Genomic DNA, 13364 nt, shown 5'->3' with positions numbered 1-13364 from the left:
CTCTTCCCCTGTCTTCTACACTCCAGGACCTCCTTCTCCTGCACCATCAATATCTCCCTTCCACTAGCTCATTACCAATAACAATCAACCAATAGATCTCATTTCTTTTTTTAATTTTTTAAATAATTTTTTGTTTAGTTTTGAGAGAGAGAGGTGAGACACAAAATCCAAAACAGGCTCCAGGCTCTTAGCTATCAGCACAGAGCCCCGTGTGGGGCTTGAACTCATGGATCTTGAGATTATGACCTGAGCCAAAGTTGATGCTTAACTGACTGAGCCATCCAGGCGCCTCTTAATTTCTCTCCTTTAATTCTCTCTAGAACCCCCTTTAATCAGACTTTTGTCCCCCTCACAACACAGTGTCAATGGTCACCTCTCATTCACCTGTTTGGACTTCTCAGTTTCACTTGAAACTGATCATTCCCTTCATATTGAGAAATACTTCCTTCATTTGGTTTCCAAGCTCTATTCAGTGGTTCCTTCTTCATCATTGGTTATTCCTCCTCCTCTTCTTTTTAATAGTTCCTCTTTATTTTCTGACTTCTATGTATTGGAGTAGTCCAGTGGCTCAGTTTTTGGAATACTTATCTTCATCCTGAGCAGTAGTTCTTAACTCTACATGCATATTAAAATCCCGTGAGAAGCACCTAAAGCATATTGATACCTTAGCCACCCTGCCCTCCAATGCCAAATGAATCAGAATCTCTGGCAAAGCCCAGAGAGTGGTAATTTACTTCCTATTCCCTTTCTCCAGAAGCTCTTCCTCCAGGTGCCCAGGTTGACAACACCAGTCCTCCGTGATCCCATTCATCAAACATTCTGCACCTTGATGATTCATAAAATATCTTGGGCTGCAGACTATTCTTCTGAATTCCAGACACCTCTATTCAACCACCTATTTTACATCACAGCTAAATAAAGGGTATCTCAAATCCATGACCAAGATCCTTATCTTCCTCTCCCAAAGAAACCCTGTTCTTCCCATAGTCTTCTCATCTCCATTATTGGCACCTTGTTACTTTAGAGTGCTTAGGCCAAAAAAAAAAAAAAAAAACCCACCTCAGGAGTCATCCTTAAGTTCTGTCTTTCTCTGATACTGAAATCTCATTGTTCAGTAAATCTTACTGTGCCTTCCAAATATATCCTTATGCAATATCTCATCACCTCTACCACTGCCGTGTGGATCCGACCCAGCTGTCTCCCATCTGAGACATCTGCAGGCCTCCATCTTTGGTCTTTGTGTACCTATAATGGACTATCAGCACAGAGGCAGGTGATGCTTAAAAATGCCAAGTGAGACCATGTCATTCATTTGTTCAAAATCCTTACAATGGTTCTTCAGGATCCCCATTATCTGCACTGCCTTCACTGTTAAGTGTCTTAATTTACTTCCAGGAGCAACAAGAAAACAGGATTCTGTTACCATCTTTCTTAAAAACTTGAGGAAAAGGATCCCAATTTTTTGTCAGATTGTCAAAAAAGCCTGTGAACCAAAAACATCAAAATTACTTTGAAAGAGTATCATAATCAATATTTCAATTTATTACAGGTTAGGTCTTAACCTTTGCAACATTTTGCTTGCAATAGTAATTCAGTCAAGAGTAGGCCACATTAGGAGTGCCTGGGTGGCTCAGTCAGTTGAGTGTCTGACCCCTGAGTTCAGTTCAGGTCATGATCTCACAGTTTGTGAGTTTGAGTCCTGCACTGGGCTCTGCTGATAGCACTTTTGACCCTGCCACTCTCTCTCTGCCCCTCTTCCACTCAAGCTCTCTATCTCAAAATACACTTAAAAAAGGAAAAAGAGTAGGCCACATTAAAAGATAAATTTACTTCATATGTATTTTAAAATTCACCTGTCTTCTATTTCCCTGGATGATGCAGTGGTTTCCTTACTTATCTTTCCTACACTTCTAATCCTTTAACTGAGTCTTTGTTTATCTATTTCCTTTCTTAAACATAGAGATGTTAGCATTTAAATTCAATTAGGGGCCTTACCAATCTGAAGTATAAGAAGTTATGAACTTGTGGTCCAAAAGACAACAGTCAGAAGTTCGGAACTCAGAATCACAAATACTCTCTCTGTCAATGCCTTCCATTCAAATGGCAGTTAGTGCTCTGGAATGAGGTAGGAGTGAGGAGGGCTTGAGAAAGGCTTTTTAATCATTTTAAGTTACATTTCCTCATACTCCGTCATTCCACAGAGGTTATTCACAAGTCTTCTAAGATTAATCAACGATACAACAAACAGAGTGGAGTCATCTAGGTTAACCATTCAGTAAATGCTTTTCTAGTTGCTCAATTCTCTTGCTTTGTTAATGGATACACAATCACATTAGGAGCTAAACTCTAAAGAACCTATATGCTGGCCTGTCAAGAGTTAATGTTAAAACTTTTTACATATTCTAACTTTTCCTTTCTCCTTGATCCTTTCCATCGAAATTTAAACACATTCAAAGCCTTCCCATCTTAAATTGAAAAAACACCGAACAAACAAAACAAAGTCCCTGGACCCACACTTCCACCTTGGACTTCAGCCTTTCTAGAATTACTGTTGTCCATGTGTTTCCTCCACGTTCCACAGCCCACATCATTCTAGCTTCTCCATGAGAATGGCTCTAAATTAGGTCACCAAATGATGTCCACAATGAAATCCAAAAAGTATTTCAGTATTCATCCTGCTGAACCTGTCAACTATCTGGCCCAGTTCCCTTCCTACATTCTTTCCCTGGCCTCCATGGCACTACCCTTTCGAATTGTTTTTCTCAGCAAGATAATCATCCTCTTTGCTTCTGACCTCTCCCATGGGCTATCTTATCAGTATCATGGCCTCACTCTGACTTGCTCTATCTGACATCACCTGTGGAGAAAAGTCTGAACTTTCCATGTGATTGTCTCCCAAGTGCGCAAACTGAACCCACATTCCCCTCCCACTGAGCTGGCTGGGCTCCAGTGATCCCTGAGTCACTTAGTTTACAGCCATCTGACCTTTTCTCATAAATCTCTTAAGAAAACTAACCAGATTTAGTTTCAAATATTCCCTCTCTGAGAATATAAATTAGCACACTTGGTTTTAACTCCTCCCAAGCTCCAACTGTATATTCCCAAATGCTCTTGGATTGTGTATCATCATTTGAAACTGAAGAGTTCTAAAACTCAACTCATAGTCATGCTCAGACTGCATTGAGCTATTCATGATTCCCTAATTTTATTTTCCCAACTACTTGAACTAGAAAATGAATGATAGTCCTGATTCAGATGCATGTCTGACTGCTGTTCTACTCACTTTGAACCCAGCCCTTAACCATGAAACCCTAAAGAAAACCTCGGTTTCTCACTGATCACATTCAGCCCAACTCACAGGGTAAAAAACAAAGTCACCTCCCAGAGAAGCCTGGCTGCGGTGCCTGCCTAGTGCTGTTTCCCATACGAAAACCACCACTAAACTTTTCATCCCCAAAGAAAAAATTCAAACCCTGGTGTGTGAATAGGGTCACAAGATCCATTCAATTCTTTCCATTTAGCCTATTATTCTGAGGCTGGGTTTCTAAATAGTTTGTTCACCCTGCCACCCCATACCCCAGAGCTTCCTGGCCAATCTCTATCTCCATTGTTTTATTTCCTCCCCACCCATCTCCTGAGTGAATGCTAAACTAATTTAAACTATTAGAACAGTGGCCTAAGCTACTTGCCTATGAAACCAAAAAGCCAAAGGTGAAAGAGGTAAAATCCATACGTAGCTGATGGCTTCTCTTCTTTAACCTGGCCTGCAAAACTGTCAGCTATTTCAAAAGAAGCGATCTGAGGCATCTCTATGTTTCAAATGATAAATTACATATATTTCAAAACCTTACAAAATCTTTTCTTTGCTCATCAAATGGATAAGAGAATAATTTACTATAGAACATCAATTATACAGCTAACTTTTTCCTAAAATCTAAAGGAAGTATATTCAAATATTCAAATAAAAAAATATTCAAATATTGAGAAACACGATTTAAAAAAAAAATAAAACCATAATTTATATGTACTTTGGATAGATAATTGTTTCAATTTTTTTAAAAAGCTGATTCAATATCTCAAGTAAATAGGAAGAATGATTTCTACTTTGACACCATCAACTTTGATCATGCCTTCTTTCCTCACGCACCCATCTATTATATTACTGTTGTTCCATTTAGTTTGTTGGTTGAGCAGTGAAGTTTACTAAAAGCCTGTTTTCCAATGGACTGGTAAATACTGCCTCAGAAAGCAAAATTCTAAACTGGACATGGAATGGAAGGCACTGTGCCTGAGAAAACAGAACAAAACAAAACATCATCCAAGCAAAAAAGTATTTTCAGGAATGCAGAGACCTATCTTGCCAAAGTCAGAGAAGGTGTGTTTCTGGAAGCTCAAATTATAACACTATGGTCTATCATAAAATCCTATTATCTTTCCACTAAAATATTTGTATTTCTATAACTACCGGCAAACCTGACGTTTTACGGGGGAAAATAAATGTAAGGTTTTATAATATTATATAAGAATGAATAATTCAATTTGAATTGTACTTTTTCCTGGTTTTAGGATTTGGGAACATGTTGTTGACTGAAAATCACAAGGAATGAGGAAATAAGGTTAAGAGGCAGAAGTTCTGAGTTCCAGTCCTACCTCAGAGGAATTTTTTTTTTTTTTTTTTTTTTTTTTTGTGTCTCTCTTTGATATTTGCACTCTTCTCTCTCCACATTCTCTCCCTGGAGGATTTTAGCCTTTGAGTTTCAACCACAATGTCTATGGAATGTTAAAGAACAAGTACCCATGTTCTCAGGTTTATGCTCCTTACTTGCTCCAGTATTTACTGAACACTTATTACAAGCCAGAATCTAGACTATGTTGGAAATGAAAAGAGTAAGACAGAGTCTTGGCCTTCAGTGAGGTTACATTTTAGTGCAGAGAGACAGACATACTTCAGTATCATTGTGTATGTGGAAGATGCCATTCCAACACAAAGAAGGGGTAGTTGGCTCAAAACTGGGCTTCAGGAAATGATGCCTAAATTGAGTTCTGAAAAACAATGTACACAGTTGAAAAGGGCAAAGAAAATTATGAGAGCATTCCAGGCTGAGGGGAGTCAAGAAACAAGGGCATTTAGTTGTAACTCTTAACCACATGTACAGGGACCTCTAACCACTGGAGTGAAGGCACCCTTTGAAACACATGGAGTTGTGCCAAGGTTTGCAGATGGTGAGGAGGGTAGGGGAAGTGGTGAGGTCAACGAAAGATATTTTTACCATTTCACCAGTGGTTCTCAAGGAAGGCCGGACAGGACATAACTGACCACCTCCTGAGCTTTTCAAACTTTCATGCTCAATAGTGCCACATCCCACTTGAAGGCTGTGTGCCCCACCTAGACTTCCTCCCAGACAATCACTGCTCTGCTCCTCCTCCTCACACTAAGGTGCCCTGACTCCTGGTATACTGTGAAAAACTGCTACATTATGACTACAAGGGGAAAACAGTGAAAAGGAGGAGGAAGAAGAATCTAAAATGATAGGTCAGAGAGGTAGGAAACCAAGAAACTAGTTTCAAGAAAAGAAAGCAGAAAGAACCAGTTAAATTGGTAGACTGGGCTAAAGTCCATCCATAGTTCCAAAGGCTTCCTAGAGGTTGGTAGCGTCCCAGCTCAACAAATCTAAAGTAACTCATCATGTCATGTTTGGCAATAATTTCTAACACACTACAGGTTATAGAGACAATCTGTATGCAGGTGCTTAATGGATAGTGATATTGAACAGGTAAGAAGGCATCTGGTTTAAACAACTGCAACCATGGAATGTCTGCATTATGGAGAGAAGATTTTTTTCCAAGAAATATACACACGATATAAAATGGTGTCCTTCAGAGAAATTGTTTTAAAGCTTTTGAGGAATAAGACATACCAGGGACTTGCTGGTCCACATACTGTGGACTTGCCCTTTGTCACATTTCCACTCTCATGGCTAATTTAGCTTCGACAACAGTACACTGTTTATGATTACCTGAACAAAATGCCTTAATTCCTAACAGCCTTGAATGTCTCTCTCTACCGTCAAGTCCCTCATCTATCTATTGAATGGCCATCCAGTCACTGCCTTCTTCAGGGAGTTAACATTCTTAACAAATGCTAGCTCTTTAATGATGACCATGTTAGCAGTGATACTTACCAGATAATCCATCTGGGCCAGATTGTGGTTCTAATTCAAATGAATTTGGCATCAACTCAACTCCTCTTTATGACAATCTTATGCAGTAGGTACTAATAATATCCCCATTTTACACTTAAGATACTGAGGTACAAAGCCTACCCATCACAAGTCAGTGGTAAAGCCAATGGTTGAACCTAAGTCGACTAGTTTCAAAGTCTGTGGTCTAATCACTATGCCACCCAGCCTGTCTGTGATTAAAAATGAGACAGATACTAGGTACTGCTAAATTGACTATCTTGTTCAATTTATGTTCAATGAGCTTTGGGGTTGGAGAAGTATATATGTAAGATGGCATATTAACCCAAAAGGTATAAAGTCTGTTCTAAAAACCCTTTTGTTGAAACTTAAATTTATACAAATATATAGCTGTAACTGGAATACCTCAAATATGATAAGAAATGTGGCTGAGAGTCTAATGAAAACCCATGGCAATTTGAATATTATATGATGCTAAATTATCCTATAATTATTTCAAAGGTCAAGAATCTTAAACATTTAGTCTTAAAACTCTCCACCTGGGTGATGCAATCAGACATTTTAAGTATGTATGAAAATATTTAATTATACAAAACAAGTAGAAATCTACTTATTTAATAACCTTTAAATAAAAGGTACAAAATTTTCCAACATGTGTATTTTTTTCCTCTATTGCATAAAAGGAACTTTTTAAAGTAACATTTTTTAATGAATATGAGCAGCTATTTTATTTTCCAGTGATAGTTTCAAGGAAGAGTAGGGTAAAGGTGTTTAGAATAAAACACTGTATCGCTTATTAGCTGCTGGGACACTCTATGAAGCTACAGTGCTGGACCCCGTTATAAATTAAAGAGGAAAAAAATGACTCCGATCAGTCCAGCCTCTTCAGGACTTTAGTCTGGCAGGAAAAGGAAACAAGCACAGGGCTAAAGTGTGACAACTGTTTTATAGTTTGAGTAGGAAAGGCTTCAGGAAGGCAAAGGTATACTAAGATCCTTGCTGAATCCACCGAGAAGTCCAACAACACAGGACATGATGGTGGAATGAACAGTAACTACCTTTATCTTAAAGAACTTGGGTAAGGCAAAGTATCAGTGGTTAGGAGCATAGACTATGCAGCCAGAAGGTCTGGGGTTTCATCTCATTTCTACCACTTACCAATTGATTTCAGTGGGTTCACCTGACCGGTCTGTGCCTCAGTTTCCTCATTTATAATAAGATAATTACACAGAATTGATTGACCTAAAGTGCTGTTGGGAGGGTAAAACGAAATCATGTGAGTGAAGTAGGCACAGAGAATCAATTAACTTGTGACTCAACATAGCTTAAAAGGAGAATGAATGGTACATATTCCTGCTTCCACTCAGACCATAGATAATCCTCAGTTGCATCTTACAAGATGTTGCCAATGCACTGACTCAATTATGGGGCTGGGTCAGTCCCTAAGCTCTGCATGAGCAAGGGGGCCCACATGTATTTTTAAAAATATTTTTATTATAAAATTTTTTTAATGTTGATTTTTGAGAGAAAGCATGAGTGGGGTAGGGGCAGAGAGAGAGGGAGGCAGAGAATCCTGAGCTGTCAGCACAGAGCCTGATGTGGGGCTCAAACTCACAAGCAGTGAGATCATGCCTTGAGCTGAAGTTAGACACTCAACCCCCTGAGCTGCCCAGATACCCCAAAGGGGGCCCACAACTTAAGGGTTTTTCCAAAGTTGGTCTGCAAAGAGGCCCTTACTTTTCTTAATGAAGCAATATGAAATATTTTCATATTCCATCTTCTGAACCAGAAAAATGCCCTCATCAATATTATGTGTTAAAAAAAAAATAACGACTAGCACCGTTTGTCCAGAAAACACACACTGTCAAGCTGTGGTTAAATGATTTTTAGCTGAACTGAGTGAATATTATTTTGCTATTCATTTGCCCATTTTACTGTAGGACAAACAGGCATAGACAATACAGGCTTAAGAAAATATAACATAAAGAAACTAAGAAAACTATTAAATCCCTCATTATTTTTTAAATAATTTTTATCCACTTTTATTAGTGTCCTAAATCAAGCCTGTTCGACACCTACTGTTCTGACTTATTCTGAAATCCAGACACCATCCCTGTTCATCAAAACCATTCCTGCCCTGTCCTACTCAGCAAGTATTAAATTTCTGCTCCGCCAGGAATCCCATTCTGCAGAACAAGAAACCTGTGCTGAAGTGAAGCAGTTTTGCTGTGGAGACAGCAACACAGAATCTTGGAACCCAAACTAACATGAAGGATCCTTACTCCAAACCATTTCATAGAAAAAGCAGCCCCTGAGAAACGCCAAGTTGCCCAGCTAGCTGGTGGCCGGCACTTTGTAATTTCATTTGCCATCTACCAATTCTGCACTTTCTGTTCAACTACAACTACGTTGCCAGAGAATAAACTTAACTTCACAACTAAAAGGCAGGGCCCAACTTTAAATAGCATCAAAGAGCATGAGGATGCCCAAGTTGAAGAGCACATGAGCAGGGACAAGGACATTTTCATCTAGATTTGAGTGATCACAACATAAGGAACATACAATCAACCAAATTCTGTAGCCTCACAGCAAAGCTCTGGACAGGGCGTCAGATACTATATTTAGACATCTTCATTTATGTTTCATATTCCTCATTCCCCAATCCAACCTGAGAAGATTTGGTGATAAAGAGGAGGATGACAAGGGACTTCCCTTATCCTTATCTCCCTCACACACTCACAGGCCTGGGAGAGGGAGAGGAAGAGGGAGAACAGAACTCTATTTCATTTCAACATGATCAATTTTCCTCTTGCTTCAGTGTTACTTAGGAAGGTGTATTCTTCCATTAGAAATAAATTCAGACACGGTATTAAAAATAAACAAATAATGACAATTTTCTAAAAATTCCATAAGCTATTTCAAGTTGGATTGATTCACACGTTTCAGGTAGGACTGATCTACCATTCTTTACAATAAGTAAATAGCAAATGGAATATAAGAGGTTAAGGCTGTAATAAGTAAATTCAAATGTATAAAACAAGTAGATTTCAATTATTTCACCCAATCACCTGGAAGCAAAGATACTCTAAAGAAAATTGCATTGCCTTCCCAACTCCTTGGAGAGCCAGTTTAGTTAACAGCCTACCTCTGCTTCAGAGATGACCATACACCTTACATGTCAAACTCATTTTAAAGTGTCAATCATGTCCCTTTGAATCTAATTAGTTTGGAAAGTAGTGTCACTGACCTGGAACTATGCAGACCATTTATTATCATATCATTTGATCAACCTAACACTCTACCTCAGTTGAGTCTAGGACACCTGTAGCCAAAATGTATTATCCTTTCTCCCACTCATTACTGGTAACTCTCAATACAATTTCCTATTTACAACTCAATTTATCTCTATGAATAAGCACGGCCAACTTCACAGACGCATCCATAGAATTTGCCTCATTTAAAATTTCATGGTAATTAAAACTGAAAGGTGAGGGGAATTAGAAAAAAAAAAAAAATCAGATATAGAACCAGAGGGGGAAATATATACCTGTGTCTATATCTATATCTAAAATACAGATTTGAGTTTTTTTGATCCCTAAGAATTGCTAAAGGAGAGAAAAGAGGAAGAACAGAGGAGCATGGATAGGCTGGGAGAAATCTGGGACCTTACACATGGTAGGGATGCTATTCTTTTACCACAAAATATAATACAGCAAACCATGTTTAGAAAAGGAGGTTGTGGGTTGTAAACCCGTCATCAGATGGGCTTGTGTTCTAATAAAGAAAACCTTTCTCAAGCTCCTAGTACTTAACGTGACTCTAACCTGGCCAAGGCAGGATGAAGCAGGATTGAAGACCTAATCAGTAGCTCCTGAGAGGCCAGTGAACACCCGTGTACCTCCAGAGGAGAGGCCACAACCTGACCACAGTGACCGGGGAATGAGGTGGGATGCAAGGGGTGACAGCACTGGTGGCTGGAAGACGCTAGGCAGGGAAGCAACAGCGATCACCGACCCACTCCCTGGCAAGAGCATGAAAATTATCAATTTCTTTCCTCATTTTACTTTTGCATATTTAAGAACGGATTTGCAAGACAAAAATACAAACAAGTCATCTTATCTCCAAACCACAGACTATCATAATGAATCAGGGACAGAGAAAACACATTCATACGCCACCAGAATGTTGCATCTGTATTTTTCAATGCGGTATAAAAAAAAATAGGTCTATCAGTTCTATTTCAAGTCCTGACTATTCACTCTAGAAGACAATAATCTAAAGCAGGATGTCAGCGGCTAACACTTCCTTTCCAAGCCTGTGTTTCCCTCTGCAGATGTTGCGTTTTACCAAAACTCCTGTTTGTCTGAAAGATGAGCAACATGCTTCATTCATGTTTGATCAAGTAGTTAATGGTGAATACAATTTTATATCTGGTCAGATAAAGTAAGCGTGTATCTCAAACTTACCTTCGGGTGAAGAGCCTGTCTTTTGGGAAAAGACAGCATTTACTTTACTCTTCTTACTGATATCGCTGTTTACGGACAAGCTGGACTGAATTTTTCTATGCATTTTGTGAGAAACGGGTGCTGAGAGTCTTCGATTATCTGCAGATATGTTTTTGGCCCCGTGGTGGTGAATTCCATTTCCATTGCTCAGACTAGTGTGGCCGTTCTTTATCTTCCCGCTTTCCTCCTCACTTGGCTCCTGTAGGGACGTTTGAAGCTGAGGCAGGCGCTGAGGTTGGGCTAAACAACAGGAAAAGTTGATCCAGTTAAAAAAGAAATATTTGAAAGTCATCAAAATATATTCACTAACAGATTTTTTTTTCTGGGTTTTACCCATGGTATTAAAAAATTGAGAAGGAAATACAAGAAGGAAATATTAATAAGCATGAACACAGAGAAAACAATTAACACAAAAGGCTAAATGGGAACAGAGTCATCTAAAGTGACTTTACCCAAAGAATAGGAAAATAGCAGGAAGGACGGTTTGGCTTTTTAAGAAAATTTTAGTTGGAAATCTGGAAAAGTTATTCCACACTCTTTCAACAGCAAATGTTTGTTTTCTATGCACTGGGCCCCTCTAGAAACACAGCAATATTATCTCAATATCTCTGATAATGGGGTAAAATAATTGTCTTTTGAGATAAAAGGAAAAGAACAATTAATTCAAGTGTCAAAGCTGGACAATAGAGAAGGAAATACAGTTGTTTTTCTTTTCAATATCACTTCATTTCATTCTTAAAGTTTATTTATGTAAGTAATCTCTACACCCAATGTGGGGCTTGAACTCAGGACGCTAAGGTCAAGAGTCACATGCTTTTTCCAACTGAGCCAGCCAGGTGCCCCTTCAATTTCATTATAAATCTTGGAGAAGAAAACCTTTTCTAGATGTATTCTTTAATTCGATATCTATGAAAAGGTAGGAATAGAAGACCGTTTCCTTAATCTGATAAAACACATCTGCCAGAGTTAAAAGTCAGCACTATAGACATGCTCCCATTTAGGTCAAGACCAAGAACAAGCAGCCTGGCTTCAACCCTCTTATTCGACACTACTCTAGAGGTCCTGGAGAAAACAATAAATATGAAAAAGAAGTAACAGGTCTGAGAGAAATTTTTTTTGAGACATATACCTGATTTGAATGTTCTGGGGGAAAGGTAGGAGACTGCAAATCTTGAAACTCTAAGAATTTAACAAGGTATATACAAGATCAACCACATTAAAATAAAAAAAAAAAAAAGATCCTCTACGCCAACAGAAACCAAATAGAAAGAAAAAAATAAACTCTTCACAATATCATGAACAAAAGCAAACACAAACAAGCAGGCAAGCAAACAAAAACAAAAACAAAAGGCAACAAATCACTGTATCTAAGAATTAAGCTAGGAAAAAATGGGCAGAGAATTTTTCTGGCAAAAATTACAAAACAATACTGAAGGAGATTAAAGAAAACCCTACTAACTGTAGAGCATATAAATGTTACTTCTCCCCAATTTATTTATTTAGTGTAATTCCCATAAAATGTCCAACAGGCTTGTTCAGGGAACTTGACAAGGTGATCCAAGAATTTATGAGGAAGAAAAATCAACAGTCACCAAAGAAATTTTCAGGAAGCAAAAGAGGGTTTCAGCATTTGACTTACTACATATATGGTCTTATTAAAAAATGACAGGAACTAAGTGGTGTGGTGTTAGTCCAGGCACAGACATATAAGCCAGGGCACTCACAGAGAGAATTCCCAACATGTATGTGTACACACATTTAGGTGTACGTATACCTTACAGAAATAAATTACAGATAGATTCAATGCCTGTATATGAAAAGCAAACCATTTCAGATTGAAAAAAAAATGTAACACTATTTTAATACCGTGACACTAAGGAGGGGCAAACTAATTTGATTCTTTGGACAATGAATCATAAAAAAAGCAGGGTGACTATCCATCATCTGTGCTGCCTGGCATTTCTGAACACCCTCACAGATTTTTAGTAAACTCCTCTATTCCATTCCTATACTCATCTGCAGCTAATGAGCAGGTATGTGATCTAAGTTCTACTAAGCACAAGTATGACTTACATGCAGAGTGGTCAATGCAAGAAGGCATCTGCCTCCACCAGGGAGGTGGAACCTCTCAGCACAGACCCTGTAGAAGGCATTTATTGGTTTTGTCAGCGGGCTGTGGTGTCTGATGTCCACTTCCTAGCAGACCAATAGGCCAATGCTGTAGCAGTGGGGTTTTCAAAAAGAAGCCCCATTGAATACATGGAAAAGATCTGTGGCTGTGTAACTCTTAGGAGGGTCTGTATGCTCATAAATTTATTTTCTATTTAAATTAGCAAAAATGGATTCTAGAGTTTGCAGCTAAAGAGCCCTGACTCCCCCACCCCAGTGTTATTTTACATTGGTTAAGTAATGAGATTATTAAAATCTACATTCACCTTGATTGAGTAGCTCCCAAGCAAAGCTGTCAATCATAGCACTTCAGCAAAAAACACCCATATAAACAATTTGTTGCCAAAATTTTACTGTTTTATAATGTCCTGCAATTTCAAAATATGAAACTGCTGTTTTAATTAGTCTTCTTTTCCATTTATGAGTATGAGCAGCTATAAAATGTATATTACACCTGAATACTAAGAACTCTTCAACCAAGAAAAGCATT

General features: G+C 38.5%; 1 protein-coding gene across 1 annotated transcript in view; it reads right to left on the bottom strand.

Moving 5' to 3' along the window:
* The window catches only part of MDFIC (MyoD family inhibitor domain containing), a 94614-nt gene that overhangs the window by 29805 nt on the left and 51445 nt on the right, over nt 1-13364 (bottom strand). Inside the window, exon 5 of the mRNA XM_039250284.1 lies at nt 10667-10945. Within this exon, the coding sequence (XP_039106215.1) occupies nt 10667-10945 (279 nt within the window). The remainder of the gene's footprint in view (nt 1-10666; nt 10946-13364) is intronic.

The sequence above is a fragment of the Hyaena hyaena genome, unplaced genomic scaffold (assembly GCF_003009895.1).
Source record: "Hyaena hyaena isolate Hyena2069 unplaced genomic scaffold, ASM300989v1 scaffold_365, whole genome shotgun sequence".
NCBI lineage: Eukaryota > Metazoa > Chordata > Mammalia > Carnivora > Hyaenidae > Hyaena > Hyaena hyaena.
This window is presented reverse-complemented; position numbering and strand designations above follow the sequence as displayed.